The following is a 15,856-nucleotide window of genomic DNA, read 5'->3' as shown; positions in this document are numbered from 1 at the left end:
AGTTCAAAGTTCTAGAATAAATAATCCTGATAAGCTAGTAGAAAATTCGTTATAAAATAGCACATGACATGCAATGTCATCCATGTGTCATGTATGTTGATTTTTTATTTTTTTATTTCGATTGAAATTCTACTCTTTAAATATAAGATTGATATCTATTTGATTCAACAGGTGTTGTGATTGAGTTAACATAAATACATGACACTAATCATTGTGAAAATTGTGTCCTGAAACTTGATCTGTGATCAAAGTATTGGTTAATCGAGGAAGACGTTGTAATCATGGTTATCTATACCCAGAAGAAAAACAGAAGAAGAATTGGTCGAGTACTGGGTTCAAATATTACCATATATCAAATTTTTCTAGACCACTCTAACAATTAAAATTGACTGAAATAATTAGTTAGTTTCTGAAGTTGAAATGTCAACTCATATTATTAACAATTTCACATCTAAGCTGACACAAGAGTTGTTCATCCATGCGGTAGGAGTAAATATGGTTGTACATTCTCTATGAAAATATGCCAAAAACAAAAAATATCTGAGGGTGTTTTAGTAATTAAGCTCAATAGATTTTTAGATTTTGACTTTTACAACTTCGTAGAGGGAATCTATCTGACCGTAGACTTTTTTTACAGCTTACAAGAGTGAGGAAGAGGTCAAAATATAAAACAACAAAACAGAAGACAAGAGAAAAAAAAAAAGTTTTGATGCAGAGAGTGACGAATGAGAGAGCGACTGAGATCGCGTGTGTCCCGCGTTTTTAACTTATTATTTCTTGAGTAAATATTTTATTTTATTTTCACCCGAAAAGTCGAACCCACGCCTTGCCGGAGGGTCCGGTCGGGTCTGACCCGTGAGATAGAGAGAGCGATACTTCCGAGGCCGTTGTGCTTTCGACGATGACATGATGATGATCTCAAACAATTTTTATTCTATTTTTTATGTTAATATAATTTTTTAATCTACAGTTCAACGTGAATATATTCTGTTTACTAGTTTCTAAGATACGTACCACGTGTCACGTGTTATGGGTAATTTGAGTAACTTCTCATAAATGTAAGAAGAGAAATTCTTGCGTGGGTCAGCCATACCGCTACGTGGTGCGGCTGACCAATCAAAAGTAAGAAATTTTAAATTCTGAAATTATCCATATTTTTCTAAAGTAAAATATCCAAAACACTCGTTATGCTAGGGCTCTGATTAGTCAGCCACACCGCCACGTGGCGGTGCAGCTAACGTACGCAAGAACCTAAGTAATTCTAAACGTGGGCGGTGCGGCTAATGTACGGAAGAACCTCTCATGTAAGTAAGTCTAAAAAGTCTTCAGTACGACAACCGTGCGCATTATGTGTAGACATCAAGCTTAGTTACCTTGTAGGAGTGCAAAGCACTACAATTACCCTATATCCACCCCCTATCAAAGAGCTTCAATACGACTGTAGTGTCACGTGTGTGGTGCAGCGGACCAATTAGGAATCGAGTGAGAAGTGTTTTTACTTTTTAGACGCACCGTACCATGTGGAACAGCGACCCAGTCGTAGTTCTGGGTGAGGGTTATGGAGGGGGCAGAGTAGGACTGAAGTAGATCACGAGGCCTTTGTAATTTCTATGCGAGTGAGAGAGGAACCGGATAAAAGTGGGTGCTGTGCTGCCCAGTCATGAATAGATAATGAGTGCTTGGCTTCTTTTGTAGACTGTACTCTGCTGCTTAATTATTGCGAGAAATGACTATTGCAGAATCTGTAGCACTGCCCAAATCGCAGTCTGCCAATAATGTGTAGACCACGTGACTTTCATTCGCAGCTCATACAAAAACAATTCATATTCATATTTCACTAAAAAAAATAAAAATTACGAGCTTCTAATTCACAGTTCCACATAAAGGAGGAGAACCCGAAATCAGCTTCATAGAGGAGGTGGGTGCAGGAGGGGCGGAGTGGAGAATGAGGTTGGCTGAGGTGTGAATGTGGGGCGATAATGGGAAGGTTCAGGAGAAAAACTTTAATTGGAAACTCGAAACGATTAAATATGGAAGTGGCAGTAGAACATTCATTTTTCTTATTGTACTCATCAAGTAATACGTAAAAAGCAAACAAAGATTTAGAAACACATTGAAAAAAAAAATTTAATAAATAAATAAATATTAAGAAATGGTCCGAGTAATGGTGTTTTAGAAGAAACACCATCAAGGCGATTGATAAATTTGTACAATATTTGAATTTTTATTACACATTCCTGAAGAGTAGAAGACAAACAAGAATACAGGATGATACAGATGAAACCGTAAGCAATAAACCAATACCTACGCCAATTTTTCCAAATCAGAATAAAGGAACAGTATTTAAGAAAACTGTCGAAATATAAGAAAGCAGAGTAAGCATATCTATTCATCAAGGCCTACAATTCATAAGATCAATTCACACAATCTAGCAGAAATAGTGCAAGATGCAGGCTCATTACCGTGGCTTTGCACCACCATTTTCTTGGATACTATTCACCGGAGTTGTAGAACCACTTTTTTTCCTTGAATGGCTGGATTGCCCAGTGATAGTCCTACCCATGAACTTCCCGGCTTTGCTCAGGCTACTGCCAACAGCTCCAAGGCCACTACCAACCATTCCAGCCCCAGAACTGACACCACTTCCCACAAGCCCAACTCCAGCACCAACACCAGTTCCCACAAGCCCAACTCCAGCACCAATACCAGAACCCACCATTCCAGCACCAGACCCAATTGCATCCATTGTGCTCCCTATAACTCCTTCAGCTTTCAGTTTCTTTCTTTCTTCAAAGATCCTCTTCTCTTCCTCTAAAGCAGCCAACTGCTCTTCCTTGTTGAATTCATGGTACAAGATCTGAAAATATAACACAAGTTACTTAAAATTAACGTTTAGGGAGCAAATAGGTGTGAAACCACCTATTAGGCTAACAGCGCATATTAAGTTTATATATTACTCATCTTCCCTCAAAAATTTCAAACCGTGCATGTCATAGGATAGATATGAGACTTAGAATAAAACAACTCAAGTGTACAAACAATCATAAATATCTGAAGCACATCTGAAATCACTAGGAATAAATTCATTGTTGAACACTTACCCTAATCGTAAGTGTTCCTCTGTCCTTCTTTTCTTTTATTTTTAGCATGTTAAGAGATGGCTGCAATCTCAGTTCCATCTCTTTAGGAATTTCTGCTTCCAGATCGATCAAAGGTAATTTTGTTACTCCCAATCGCTTGTCTTGCCCAATGTCCTCATCGAAAATCTGCGTAGAGCTTTAATAAATATTAGCTTCTGCTTCAGTTTTCAAATCAAGGAAACATTTTATTGAGCTTGCTCATAACATAGCCACGATACCAGCACTGCCAAGTATATTCAAAAGTTCTTAACTGAAACCTTGGATCCTAAACTGGGCTTCTGTGCAATTTAGGGGTAAATGACTCACACTTTACTATGTTGACTCATCAACTGATTGGGAAGGGGTTAGGATTGGTCTACATCCAATCCATTCAGTTATAGCCAGGACAATTAAGTCTAGAGACCTACGAACCAAGAAATGATTAATAACCGATTAGTATCAATTTGGCATCCTTCTTTTCTTATGTTTTTCTAGTTCAACTTTGAACTTAAAAAACAAGATAAATAATATAAGTTGATTTTCAATAAATACGAAAACTCAACGTTTATAATATCCAGAAAATAAAAATAAATGCATATGATCTCCCAAGTCAGATAAAAATATCAGGTTAAAATCCAATGAATTACAGCGGGTCCAGATCAGGGTTCAACTTATTATCCGGTGCGTGCAAGTACTTTAATCTTTAATACGTGGATCTAAATCATTTTTTAAATCAAGCATGGGAACAACAATATTTCAAGTCAGAGTACCATATGCATATGAAAATGAGTCTATAAACAGGTGTGTGCTTTGAAAATAGAAATCCACCAGATCCAACTTCAGCCAAGAGCTTAAAGATGATAAAATGCAGTGAAGCACACATTTCATGTCTTTAGGGAGCCTGTATGTACCCTTGAAACTAATATGAGCCGGCACAAGCTGGTTGTGTAAAATACACAAACAAAATTTAATATAGTGAAATTGTGACAAATTTCATACCACGTTATATGTAGAGGTGCAGAGATATCTGCACAGTCTAACACTAGTTCAATCACACATATAATCACTACTTGAGGCACATTAAGATCATATTATAAATAGACATGCTAGATTCCAAGAAACAGTAGGTGTAAGCTGAGCATCATATTCAGGAGCAAAGGAGCAAAAAACGCATGGCATAAGGAAAAAAAAAAAGAATGAGTGATGGTGGTATAACCTCAAAAACAAGTGATTGTGTCTCCTTGTCTTCTGCAATCAACTCGAATGTTTGGTCCCAAACAGGATTCAGATTGTTGTCAATAACCTTGGTCTTAACCTTGAAAAGTGGACGAATGTAAACAACAACATAAGGGTCTGATTTTCCAATCATTTCCATGTTCTTTAAATCATTTGCTCTGACAACTGTTAAGGTGATCTTTCCCTGAGGTTTAAGCTCCAAGTCACTGTGTAGCACCAAAAGAAGTGTTACAGACAAGCTGGATTAATTACAATGCTCTAAGAACTAGGTTGGTCATCAAACCAAAGATGGGAGAGAGTCAAGGGTCAGATGGTCGGTCATAGCAGAACTTGAGTGATGTTAGTAACATAACTAATAAGAATACATTATAACAAGAAAATATAACTAGTACGTATCAAAAAAATATATATATAACTAATAAGAATTGGTCATGTTAAATAAATATATTTAAAGAAAAAAAAGATAATATAAGACAATCAATTTAATTAATGTATACAGTATACCTTGTATCAACATGCAACCCACCAATTGGAACAACCATCCTATGCGGCCACTGGAGCATGTCTGTGACAATCGACTCGACTGTATCCTAACAAATGTGAATTGCAACATAATGAGTCAAGTAAATACAAACCAACCAGAGGATGATAACTTCAGATAACGATTACAAAACTTACATCAATCATATCCGATACTCCAGGGAGGGCTGTTAAGCTTCCACCAACAGCCTTCAGAGTATAATCAATTCTAGGCTTTGGCTGATGGGAAGTAAGCAAGAATTAGTCATTATAAACGAATCGTGATGTTCAAGTATAATTATGTTCACTGTGCAACTATATAGCATCCGTGTCGTTCAAGTATATACTCAGCAAACATAAATGGTGCCAAAGATGCATATCCTGTCCCCCCTTTGCACACTGTTCACCTATTGCCAATCAACAGTGTGATACAAAAGAATATGTTTTCTCTGCCCCCTTGCACAGTAAAACCTATCAGCATGTCCTCTCAATCTCACATTCTAGTAAATATACACATTGTTATCTAATTCCAAACTCCAAAATAACTAGAAATGATACACAGCCCGCAATTTATGTAGTTGCTCCTTTGCACACTATAAAAAAGTGTTTTGATATTGATCCTAGTGTAAGTAGAAATCAGTTCTTATGGTATAAGTAGTAAGCATCTAAGCACCACAAATTCTACTAGATTAAAATAAGAAAACATGCATGCAATCAACAAGATTCACTATTAGACCATTCTGAGCAATGTATAATGCACTAACCATATTTTAAGAAAAGATGTTATGCTTAATCCTTTTTTCAAAAGCTTGACATGATCATTATATGTATATATATATATATATATATATATATATATATATATATATATATATATATATATATATGTATATAGGCAGTTAAAATTCCAGCAATACCTCTGCAAGTAGGGCAACAACAACCGCAGAAATACACGGGATCTCTTCGGAAAGTTGGAATATTACGCGAACAACAGTAAAAACTTGAAGATCCTTCAACTGTAGCAGATAATAACACAAAAACATTCAATTGAAGATCTCCTGTACTATTTTAATTGCAAAGGAAGAAAAACCAGCAAACATTACTACAAAAGAAATTTTTCTAGAAGTATGCCATCCAAATTGTTGTCACACCAACCTGAATGGGAATTGAAGCAACAAGTGCTTCAACACCTAATACAATGTTTGGATCACCACCCCAACGAAAATCAATGTCCATCGTGATTTGACCTTTCTTAAGACTCTGAACACGAATACCTGCATAAATTAATTATACAGGAAGGATTGAAGATATTCAAAATTTAATTTAGATAGAGAAGCAGAGAAATTAATTTGCATCTTACGAGCACCACATTCAAAATCTACACACCAATGGAAATACATCGAATCGTAGTAACTGGTTGGCTCACTAGAAGGCCTGAATACATTACTTAATAGAGAGAACTTTGGAAGTAGAATATGCTTAAGCTCAATATTGGCATTAGAGGGTCACAACTACAAAGGAAGAAGGGCAGCCCTCCCCACCACCAAAAAAGATCAAAGTTTCAGAAACAGCTAATAGAACTTGCCTACTCTTTCAAAACCCTAAAACACAAAACGTAAATCATACAATTTGGGTCTGGTAAAATTTTATATCCCATATTGTGGGTCTGTAACATGAAGCAGAAGTCATCAGAAGTTGGTCAGGGGGAAAATAGTCCGTTCAACAAAAGAATTTGAGAGTTACATCACAAAAGTTACAGCTCTTATTAGTTGCGATAGTCATCGCAAGAAAGCAAATAATATCCTTCAAAATATTCTTGGTCATAGTCTTACTAAAGTAGTATATATCCTCCTCGAAAAAGAAATTACCAAAACCTATATTCTATCAAGGTCATTAAAACTGCAATCAGCTACCAATTCAGATTTTCATCTTTTAACCCAACAATGAAAGAAAGTCAACTATGGAAGTCTGGATTGCTACACTAATCGCTTTGGGGCTAGACTCCAGCAATCAACTATAAATGTTTTAGAGGAACACAAACGTGGAGAGGAAAGATAAAAAGACACTGGTTTTTAATTTCACAATGCAAGTATCTATCTTATTACTTGAGGCTTTAACAACCAGTAAAAAACTATTCAGTTGAACTGTAGAGGAACCCCAACCTTACTACTGCTTTCCTTACTCACAACACTCACATAATATCAAGAAAGGTTGTCAAAACTAGTTATTTAACAGGCTCCCATCATACAAGACTAATATACCCAAAAATAATGGAATTCATCATTGACTCATACCTTCAATTTTGGGTGCCACAGTACCAAGAGACAGTTTGCTAAACTTCAATGATGAGATTCCCGGAGGTCTGTATTCTTCCAATAGTGGTTCAACAGACTCTTTTATCACCAGCTCTGCTGCCTGAAGAAATATGTACAACAGCCGTAAGGTTAGTGTTTCAAAAAAAAATGAGGTGTAGATGCAGCATCTCTATTAATCTTATGTATATGCATAGGTACAGAGATAGTAAATGCAGTCTTACATCTGCAACAAATGGCCATAGTTTGCTCAGCTGCTTATTCAACCATTTCACCTGAAAAAGAAAACAATTATGCAATTAGAAATGATAGCTAAAGTACTAGAAATTCTGAATAACTTAGTCAAAGTAACAATTTAAACCTGTTCAAATACAGGGAAAGAAATCCACTCAGGAAAGTTGTCCCCACAAATTTTCTTCAAATCGTCTCTGTTTAGTGACCCAAGGAGTTTTATATCAACTGCCTGTCAGAAAGAAAATATAATAGTAAATATTAAGACAAAATGTGATATTTCATACAAAATGCTTTAGTGCTACATAGTATAAGGTTCTACATAAAAATTAAAAAAAAAAAAAGGTCAAGTATTACAACTGCAATATGTAAACTACTCTTTCCAATATATGAAAGCCAATGAAATTTATTAAGTGAATCATGTAGCATACAGTGCCAAGATTACCCTCGCTAATAACTCAAGATAAAATATTTCTGTAAAAAGTATGAAGTCAATCCAGGTACATAATGAATGTCAGAATAATTTGAAAAGCATTACAGGATCATGATTACGAATGATGACACTAGCAAATATTTTTGTGTGTGTGCGTGTATGTGTGTGTGTATGTAAAGAAATCACAAGAGTGACAAGACTCCTAATTTCTTGGACTTTTCCAACAGCAAGCGACAATTTTCATGACAATAACAGTAGAAAAAACAAAAGAACAACTTCTAGGGTAAGAATGAATTGACAGATGGCTTCCTTGGCCATCAGATCATGCATCAACCTAAAAACTCAATTCATTCTGGACTATACTGTTTACACATATATAAAGAAAAATAAGAACTCTGTCTCCCCCCACAAAAAGTATCTCTGTATTCAACAGAGAAATTGCAGAGTTTAAATAACTGGTTTCAACAACCATACACACAGATGGATCTCTTTCAATTGTGCATAACATTTTAAAATTTAGCCAACTCCACTCCAATACTTTCACCAAATTTGAAGGAAAGATAATGCCATTGCTTAAAGGTTCCCTATGAAGTCAGCACAAGACCTGCTTTATCTTGAGAATGACAACTCAACCAAGTATTGTTCACTAAACGCACATTTAATATATTGTTCTCAACTCAAACTAATTACTAGCAATCCCCTCACTAAATTATCTCCCGGTGCCCCTGATAACATAATATCTTCACCAAATACCAATTCGTTTTTAAGCAACCACATTTGCTCAACTTGCACAGAAAGCCCAGTGAACATGAAGCTCACGGATAAGCCAAGTGTTGAGGTCTCATAAAAAAGTAGGTCAATCTTAATTCTGACTTCCAATTCCCAACAATTCCAAAGCAAAACTGTACAGAGCAACAATAGCATTTCTACACTCACTAACGCACCGTTTCTACCTACACGTTACAATAAATCACACAGCAATTCAAATCTCAAACACTCCGAAACAATGAAGCAAAAACAACAAGAAGCAGCCATAGCCGTTACCTTAGCGACTCGCTTGGTACTCCGGTACGCCATCATGTGACGCCAGCCGGCCATCAACGCAATTCCGAACACCATCCCCATCAGAATCCCCGAAATCAACCCCATTTCCGCTGATTCCGACCACAACCTCCCTGAAACCAATCAAACGCCACAAAATCCACCAAATCAAACCAAAATTCCACAAAAAATCAAAGAAAATCCGCCACAATCAAACCGCGCGCGAAAGAGAAGAACAGAGAACTCACCGGTGAAATCGAAGCAGAGCCGCGAATTAGGGATCGGAAACCGAACAAGAATAACGAAACGAAACGAACAAATGCGGTAAAAGACGAAGCGTTGCAAAATACGAAACGAAAAAACCGAAGCTCCTTTATATGATATTATATACGAAAATTCTCAGTGTGTAACAGCTTGAAGTTGGAAGCCATAAATGTGGAGTAGCACTCAGAGACTCTCTCTCTAGTTTTGTGTGGTTAGCTTTCTGGCAATTTTAGAGAGAGAGAGAGAGAGAGAGACAGGAAATCAAAGCCAGCGAGCATTCAAGCCTTGTAGGCCAGAGAGAAGGCTTTCATTTTCATAATCCGGTTTTTTTTTTTTTTTTTCTTAATTCTGATTATTCTGTTTTTTTTTTTGTTTTTTTTTATTTCTGATTATTGTTGTATTGGACGTGTTGTCAGTTTGGGCCGTTACCGAGGGTTGGAAATATCATCCTTTTCAGAAAGGCGTTATTCGACGGTTGCCAGCTGTACGTTTTCTTTTTTGTCTTTTTCCACGGCAATTATATTCTGAAAATGAGTAAAAGATGTAAAATTGATATGGAAAGGTGGTTGTTGGTTCGGGCTGGTCATGAGATTGTAGAGTTCTAAAGTGAACGATTAGAGTGTGAATCTATGTGAAATTAGTGATTAATAGTATGATTATTCTTTTTTGTTTGAACGAGTGGTGTTGTGGCACTGGGGGACCCATTTAAGGCTCGATGGGGTTTATGTGCCCAGCGAATTCTGTTCATGCATATATATATATATCTATACTATTATTAAGAGAAGAGGCTTTGTTAGCCAAAATCTAAAATTTTGACAGAATTGACCCTAGAAAATTAATAAACTTTGAGAATTAATTAAATCACAAGGATAATTAAGACATTTACAAAATGTATTTTTATTAAAAAAATTAAAAAAAAGTACTCACAACCCACTTTTCTCTCTCCCATTTTCTTTTCTCTGCAATAACCAACTCTTTTATTTTTTATTTTATGAAGAAAAAATAATAATAACTTGCACATGCAGAGCATGTGTGGAGAAATGCTAGTATTTTTTTAACTGAAGCAAATAAGAGACATGCCCCTTACTTGAATTTAATAAAAGAGTAAGAAGAAAAAAAGGAACATAGGACCAAACCAAACCTCCCTACAAAAGCAACGAAAAGAAATAAGCTATCGTAACCGAAATTGGGGAAAACCCAATTGGTCACTCTGACAATGCGATAAAAGAAAAGATGGTGGAGCATCCCACCACACCATATTAGGAGCAGTCGTACCATAATTCGCCAAAAGCATCAGCTACCTTATTACCTTCACGAAAAATATGAGATACACGAAAAGTCATTTGAGAAATCTTGAACAAGCAATTGAGCCAGCTAATACGAAGTTGCTAGGGGACCAACAAAGGAGATTTAATAAAATCCAGAATAAGAGAAGAGTCCACTTCTAGCCATACGTGCTTCCAATCACGAACTCATGCCAGCTCAATTGCCTTAATCACAGCCATCACCTCTGCCGCAATGGAACTAGGAATCTCAAGATTAGAAGCAAAAGCTCCAAGAAAACGTCTCATATGATCCCTAAACACAGCCCCATAACCTCCAATCTCCTCATCTTGTTTCCAAGCTCCATCAGAATTAATCTTAACCCAACCAATCAATGGGGGGATGCCAATTCACCTCTATCACTCTAGGGGCACGACGCAATCTGCAATGGGCCCCAAAGGCTTTCAAAATGCGTAGATCTTGGATGGAATTATGCATGGTACCTGTTGCCAAACGACTAGCTGCTTGAATATGACAAGAGATAAGCCTACAAATAGTACCAACTGAAAACACCTTCCCCTCATGTCTCATTTTGTTTCTAGCATTCCATACAAACCACAATATTGAAGTGAAACAAATCAACCATAAGTCTTTAAGCTGTCCACTTCTTTCTACAACCATACCCACTTGTAAACCCTCCAAAATTGAGGGAGGAACTCCACCCAACTCAAAGAGAGAAGTAAAATGACTCCATATTGCAGCCGTAAAAGAGCAATGAAGAAAAATGTGATCAAGAGATTAGAATCGATACCACAAAGATCACAACGAGAGACCAAAGCTACTCCCCTTCGCTGTAAAAAATCATCAGAAATCACTCTACCTCTTAAAACCTTCCAAGCTAGTAGAGACATTCGAGGCAAGATAAATTTAGACCATAATGATTTGCCCCATGCTACTGAAGGAGAAGGCCGCCGCAAAAATATGTAAGCATGCTTTGCAGTTAACTCACCAGAAGAGGAAGCAGTCCAAATAAGTTTGTCTTCTGCTGAAGGATCTGCGGCAATTGGAACTTGACTAATCCAGTCACACAAGGATGGAAAATAGAAGTGTAGAAGCTGAGGCAAATCCCATGAACCATTACTAATAAAACTCGAAACCATGTCTAGAAGATCGTCCTGTAATGCAACAGTTCTAATATTTTGTGACATCTACGTACTTCCCCAAAGATCAGTTTTATTAGGGGAGAGGATCCTCTCCTAAGCTTCTTTTATACCTGAGCTTCCTAAGTTTTAGATCACAAACTGACACATGTCCGAAAACACATCTAATGGCTCCTATCATTTATTGTACTTATTTTAACTGCTAAAAAACAAAAGCAACACATTATCGTTCTACACTTCTTCTATTCTCTTCTCTCTCTCTCTCTCTCTCTCTCTCTCTCTCTCTCTCTCTCTCTCCCTCCTTATTTTTCCAAGTTTATCGAAAATGCTTCTTTCTCCTTTTGTTGACTTAAACTCCTCTCCTCTCATCTCTCTCTCCTCTCACAATGGTTTTGATATTTTAAGCTCCAGCAATCTTTCATGTTCAATTTGGGATTGATATATTGGATCCCACTGCTTTGGTGCAGCTATCGATGGTTGGTCTTGCTTGGTGACTTAAATTCCTCTCGTCTCATCCCAAGTAGCAGTGAGATATGGATTGTATCTCACTGCTTTGGTGGAGCTATCCATGGTTGGTCTTGCTTGGTGAGCATTCAACCCGTCTTGACAACGTCCATCTTGGATATTGGATCCAGGTTCTCCAAAGGTCCTCATCGTTGGAGTGAGTGTCCAGTGGAGGATGGGTTTGTTAGGTCGGGGTGGAAGATCCGACCGAATAGAGGTAAACTTAAAGGGTCTAGAAATCTGAGTTGGTTTGGTCCATCTTTGCATGTGAGGCAGTGGAAGGCATCATGACCTCTAAGTCTTTTAGGCGATAAAGTACCTTAAGTATGAGTCTGGTAGTGAGGGCGGTAGAACTGGAAGTGAAGCCATGGCTAAGGCAGGTGGAGCTCCGATACGCATGAGTGATGGTGATTCCCTGTGTGTGCCGATCAGGATGTGAGTCGGTGAGAGAGGGTGCGTACCAATCTTCAGGTGCGACAAGGGCTGCATCGGTGGTGTCTATAAACACCAATGAGGCTGATGATCGGAGGAAAACTCCAGCTGAGGTGCCCAAACTCATCTGGGTGCCCAAATCAGTTATTGGGGTGCCCATATTAGGTGGGTTCCTCAAAATATTTAGGCTTGGAACTTTTTGGAGGCCCAAAGTAGTTATGGGTATTTTTTTTTTTGAATTTGGGCCCAAATGTGGATCAAGCTGATAAGTTCTGGCTCTCTAGGTTTTCGCATTTGGCATCCCGAAAGAGTGATCCAACTAAATACTCTTATGTTGAACATAGGTGTGGCGAGCTTGCATACTATAGGATTGATTTTACACCAAGTAAACGAATCTTCTAGAGTACCACAATTGCTACATTGGAGAAGGAGAATTCAAGCTATTTTATTTTGTGTGAAAAGACTTTACATAGTCATGTAGGCTCTTGGAATTTTGAGCTTTAATGTAATAGTGAATAGGATCGAGAGTCTTATAAAGACCGTTTGTATCTGCCGTTCTGGCCATTCACCTAATGGAATCTTTGAATTAAAAAAAAAAAAAAAAAAAAACTTTAGTTGTTTTTCTCTTTTAAATTGTTTTTTTTTATGTAGTTTTGAAATTTCAACTTGTGCCCTATTTGAAATCAAATCCTAACTCCGCCCCTGGTAGAGTATATGCCCTAAATATTCTTGTGCATGCATATTATTAGTACATTGTGCATATGAACCAATAAATGATTATGTGAAATCAAGAATACCAAAGAAAACCCTAAAGCAGCTTCTGCCGCTCTCGAAAGAAAAAACTGTAATGCTGCACCAGTCGGCTATACCCTTCTCCATTGCATGATGGCTTCCATTGAGGACATTACAGCCAAGTTTGTTGCATCCCTTTTTCTTGCCAGAGATGATGTCGCTGACATCTCTCATATGGCCTACGGGAGAACCAGACGAGGATCCCAGGACTTCTTACTGGCTCGTCCACTGACGACGAAGGCGTTTGGAGGCATGGAACTGCAACGCCATTTTCGGCGCATTTGCGTGCTAGATGGAAGTTTCAAGGTTCAAGATCGAACTCAGAATCGATTTGTGTTCTCTTTTGAGCTGTAGAGAGACATAAACAAAGTGCTCAAAGGGGGACCTTGGTACTTCAATGAAGCCCCTGTTGTTCTATAAGCATATGATGGCTTAGTTGCACCTCCGACTGTTCTTATGGAAATCCTCTACTTTTGGGTGCGCATTAATAACATTCCATCAGCCTTAGAGAACAAAAACATGATAATGAACGTTGCCTCATTTGCTGGGACGTATCAAGACATGGATAAGAAGCTTTTTGATAAATCTGGTAAGATTTGAGTTCATGTAGCTCATGAAATCTCCAAACCTTTCTTCTAAAAAAAAAAAAAACCCTAAAATTGGCTTCTGGGGTTGTGGAGGACATTTTTTCATTTTCAAAAACCTAATTGGAAAATGCAGAAGGTGTAACTTGATCTATCATGAGTAGGGTTCTTCTCAGGCTGTGGAAAAATCACCACGCAAATGAGCTGAGTCAATAGAAGCACAACGCTTGCAGCTGCCCAAGCCTTTCATTGTTTTGTGGAGAACATGTTTGTTAATGGTCAGTTTAAATTTCATGGCGTTCAAACACCAATCTTACCTTCGATTGCAAGGAATTAGTTTGGCTCCAATGATGGCAACAAGCCGAGGAAGCCCGCCAATTGTTATTCTGAATACAGGTGCAGATAGCAGGTCTGCTAGCAGTGTCGATACCCTAGCATTGGCCCCCATAGATGAGGTGCAAAAGGAATTAAAATGAGGCAGACCTACGTCCCCTTACTCTTCCCCAAAGAAGCTGAAGTTTCTACTAAATACCACACAGGATGGCATGACTGAAGCTGTGATGCCATAGAAAGTAAGGATGCCTGAATTCCCCACTAGGTTTACAGCTAAGTCTCTAGGCCTAATTGAAACTCTAGGAGGTATGCTTGTCCCAAGGGAGGTGATGATGACAAGAGACATGTCCAAGATTGGAACTGATAGTGATCAGTTGGTGATTAAGAAGAAATGGGGTAGACCTTTGGGATCAAAAAATAAAAACCACTCCAAATCGAAGAAGGTACCAACTAAATAAGTCCAGAATTTGCTCTATTTCGGAAAACCTCCTAGCCCTAGTTCTAAGGGCAAGAAGAAAATTTAGTTTCTATGTTTGTTTGAACTTTGCCTATTACTGTGTTGCTTCATAGCTAAATAGGTTTACTTTAAATAAATGAGCATAACATGTCAAATTAATGGTCTTATCCTATGTATCACCGTGGTATTTTTTTTATCACAACTTCTTACATTTTTGTAGATGGTAGCGGAATGATATGTAAAAATAAAATTAGGCCCAGTCTGAAACCCTAAAGCTAAACCACTAGGGATAGTGGGGTGGTAGAAGGTCCCAGTCTGGAACCCCCAGGTCTGGCTTTCGAATCCCCATGAGGCCTTGGTGGCCAGCTAATGGGTGCTTATTGCCCCGTGACGTTCGGAAGGGATTAGTCCGGCTCTGCTGGGATACCCCCCGAAGGGTGTGTGTGTTGCTAACTTTCTAACGCTAACCTCCCCCAATCAAAAAAAAAAAAAAATTTAAATTCCATATCTATATACGGTAAATGGTAAATGGAGAATTTCATATTAGATTATGCATTAATTATTTGGAAAAGTGAAGTGACTACAATAAATAACTTAGATTTTGTTTGTGGAAAAATAAAAAGGGAGGTGCAACCGTGCTAGTATCAAATTGGATCTAGGGATGGCTGAAGACTAAAGATTGTTGTTTCTAAAAAGAGGTACAAATTAAGATGTTACGCACTACATAAGGTTTGCGAGGGACAAGTTTGTCTCTAAAAAAATGACATTTCGTTGCTGTAACATTTTGGTGAGAAAATTATTTTGGTCTTTAGTTTGTCGAGGAAATCTTGTCAAGAAAAGGTTTTGCGAGGAAAAAACTACTTCCTCTCCAAACCCTTTTCGCGTTGAAAATAATTGTTCTCGTTGTTATTCTTTAGCGACACTCACCCAAACTCATATTATGTCCTCGTTTTGAGGGATAGAAAATAGTCGTTTAATATACTTTCCGACATACATATTTGCTCACCTAAGGGACAATTTTAAGGGACTGTGAGGGACAATTGTTTCTCAACCACATGTATTAAATATAAAAGCAGAAATTATAACAACTTAAAATTGTGCATTTATTTTGAAGTAGAAATTATAATGACTTAAAACCATGCAGAAATTATAACGATTTAATAAATTCATCAATAT

The 15,856-nt window shown here is 37.6% G+C and overlaps 1 protein-coding gene across 1 annotated transcript; it reads right to left on the bottom strand.

Moving 5' to 3' along the window:
* Window positions 1-2,126: 2,126 nt before the first annotated feature.
* On the bottom strand, window positions 2,127-9,431 carry LOC133715098 (calcium-dependent lipid-binding protein). Its single transcript, XM_062141455.1, has 12 exons — window positions 9,140-9,431; window positions 8,895-9,025; window positions 7,548-7,649; window positions 7,411-7,461; window positions 7,169-7,289; window positions 6,030-6,148; window positions 5,792-5,890; window positions 5,034-5,114; window positions 4,860-4,945; window positions 4,336-4,561; window positions 3,102-3,266; window positions 2,127-2,857 (listed from the first exon to the last, which is right to left on the bottom strand). The coding sequence occupies exons 2-12, from the start codon at window positions 8,997-8,999 to the stop codon at window positions 2,459-2,461; spliced, it is 1,554 nt and encodes a 517-aa protein (XP_061997439.1). The 5' UTR covers window positions 9,000-9,025; window positions 9,140-9,431; the 3' UTR covers window positions 2,127-2,458.
* Between the last annotated feature and the right edge of the window lie 6,425 nt (window positions 9,432-15,856).

Source organism: Rosa rugosa, chromosome 6 (genome assembly GCF_958449725.1).
Source record: "Rosa rugosa chromosome 6, drRosRugo1.1, whole genome shotgun sequence".
NCBI classification, from domain to species: domain Eukaryota; kingdom Viridiplantae; phylum Streptophyta; class Magnoliopsida; order Rosales; family Rosaceae; genus Rosa; species Rosa rugosa.
Note: the sequence above shows the minus strand (reverse complement) of the source record. Positions and strands in the feature narration are given on the sequence as shown.

What these genes read in the sequence shown, in the direction of transcription:
- LOC133715098 (XM_062141455.1), bottom strand. Translation starts at nt 8,999, where the DNA reads ATGGGGTTGATTTCGGGGATTCTGATGGGGATGGTGTTCGGAATTGCG. An exon ending in GTACCAAGCGAGTCGCTAAG is followed by an intron (nt 7,650 to 8,894) that starts GTAACGGCTATG and finishes TCTTTCTGACAG; the next exon opens with GCAGTTGATATAAAACTCCT. An exon ending in CACAATCACTTGTTTTTGAG is followed by an intron (nt 3,267 to 4,335) that starts GTTATACCACCA and finishes AGCTCTACGCAG; the next exon opens with ATTTTCGATGAGGACATTGG.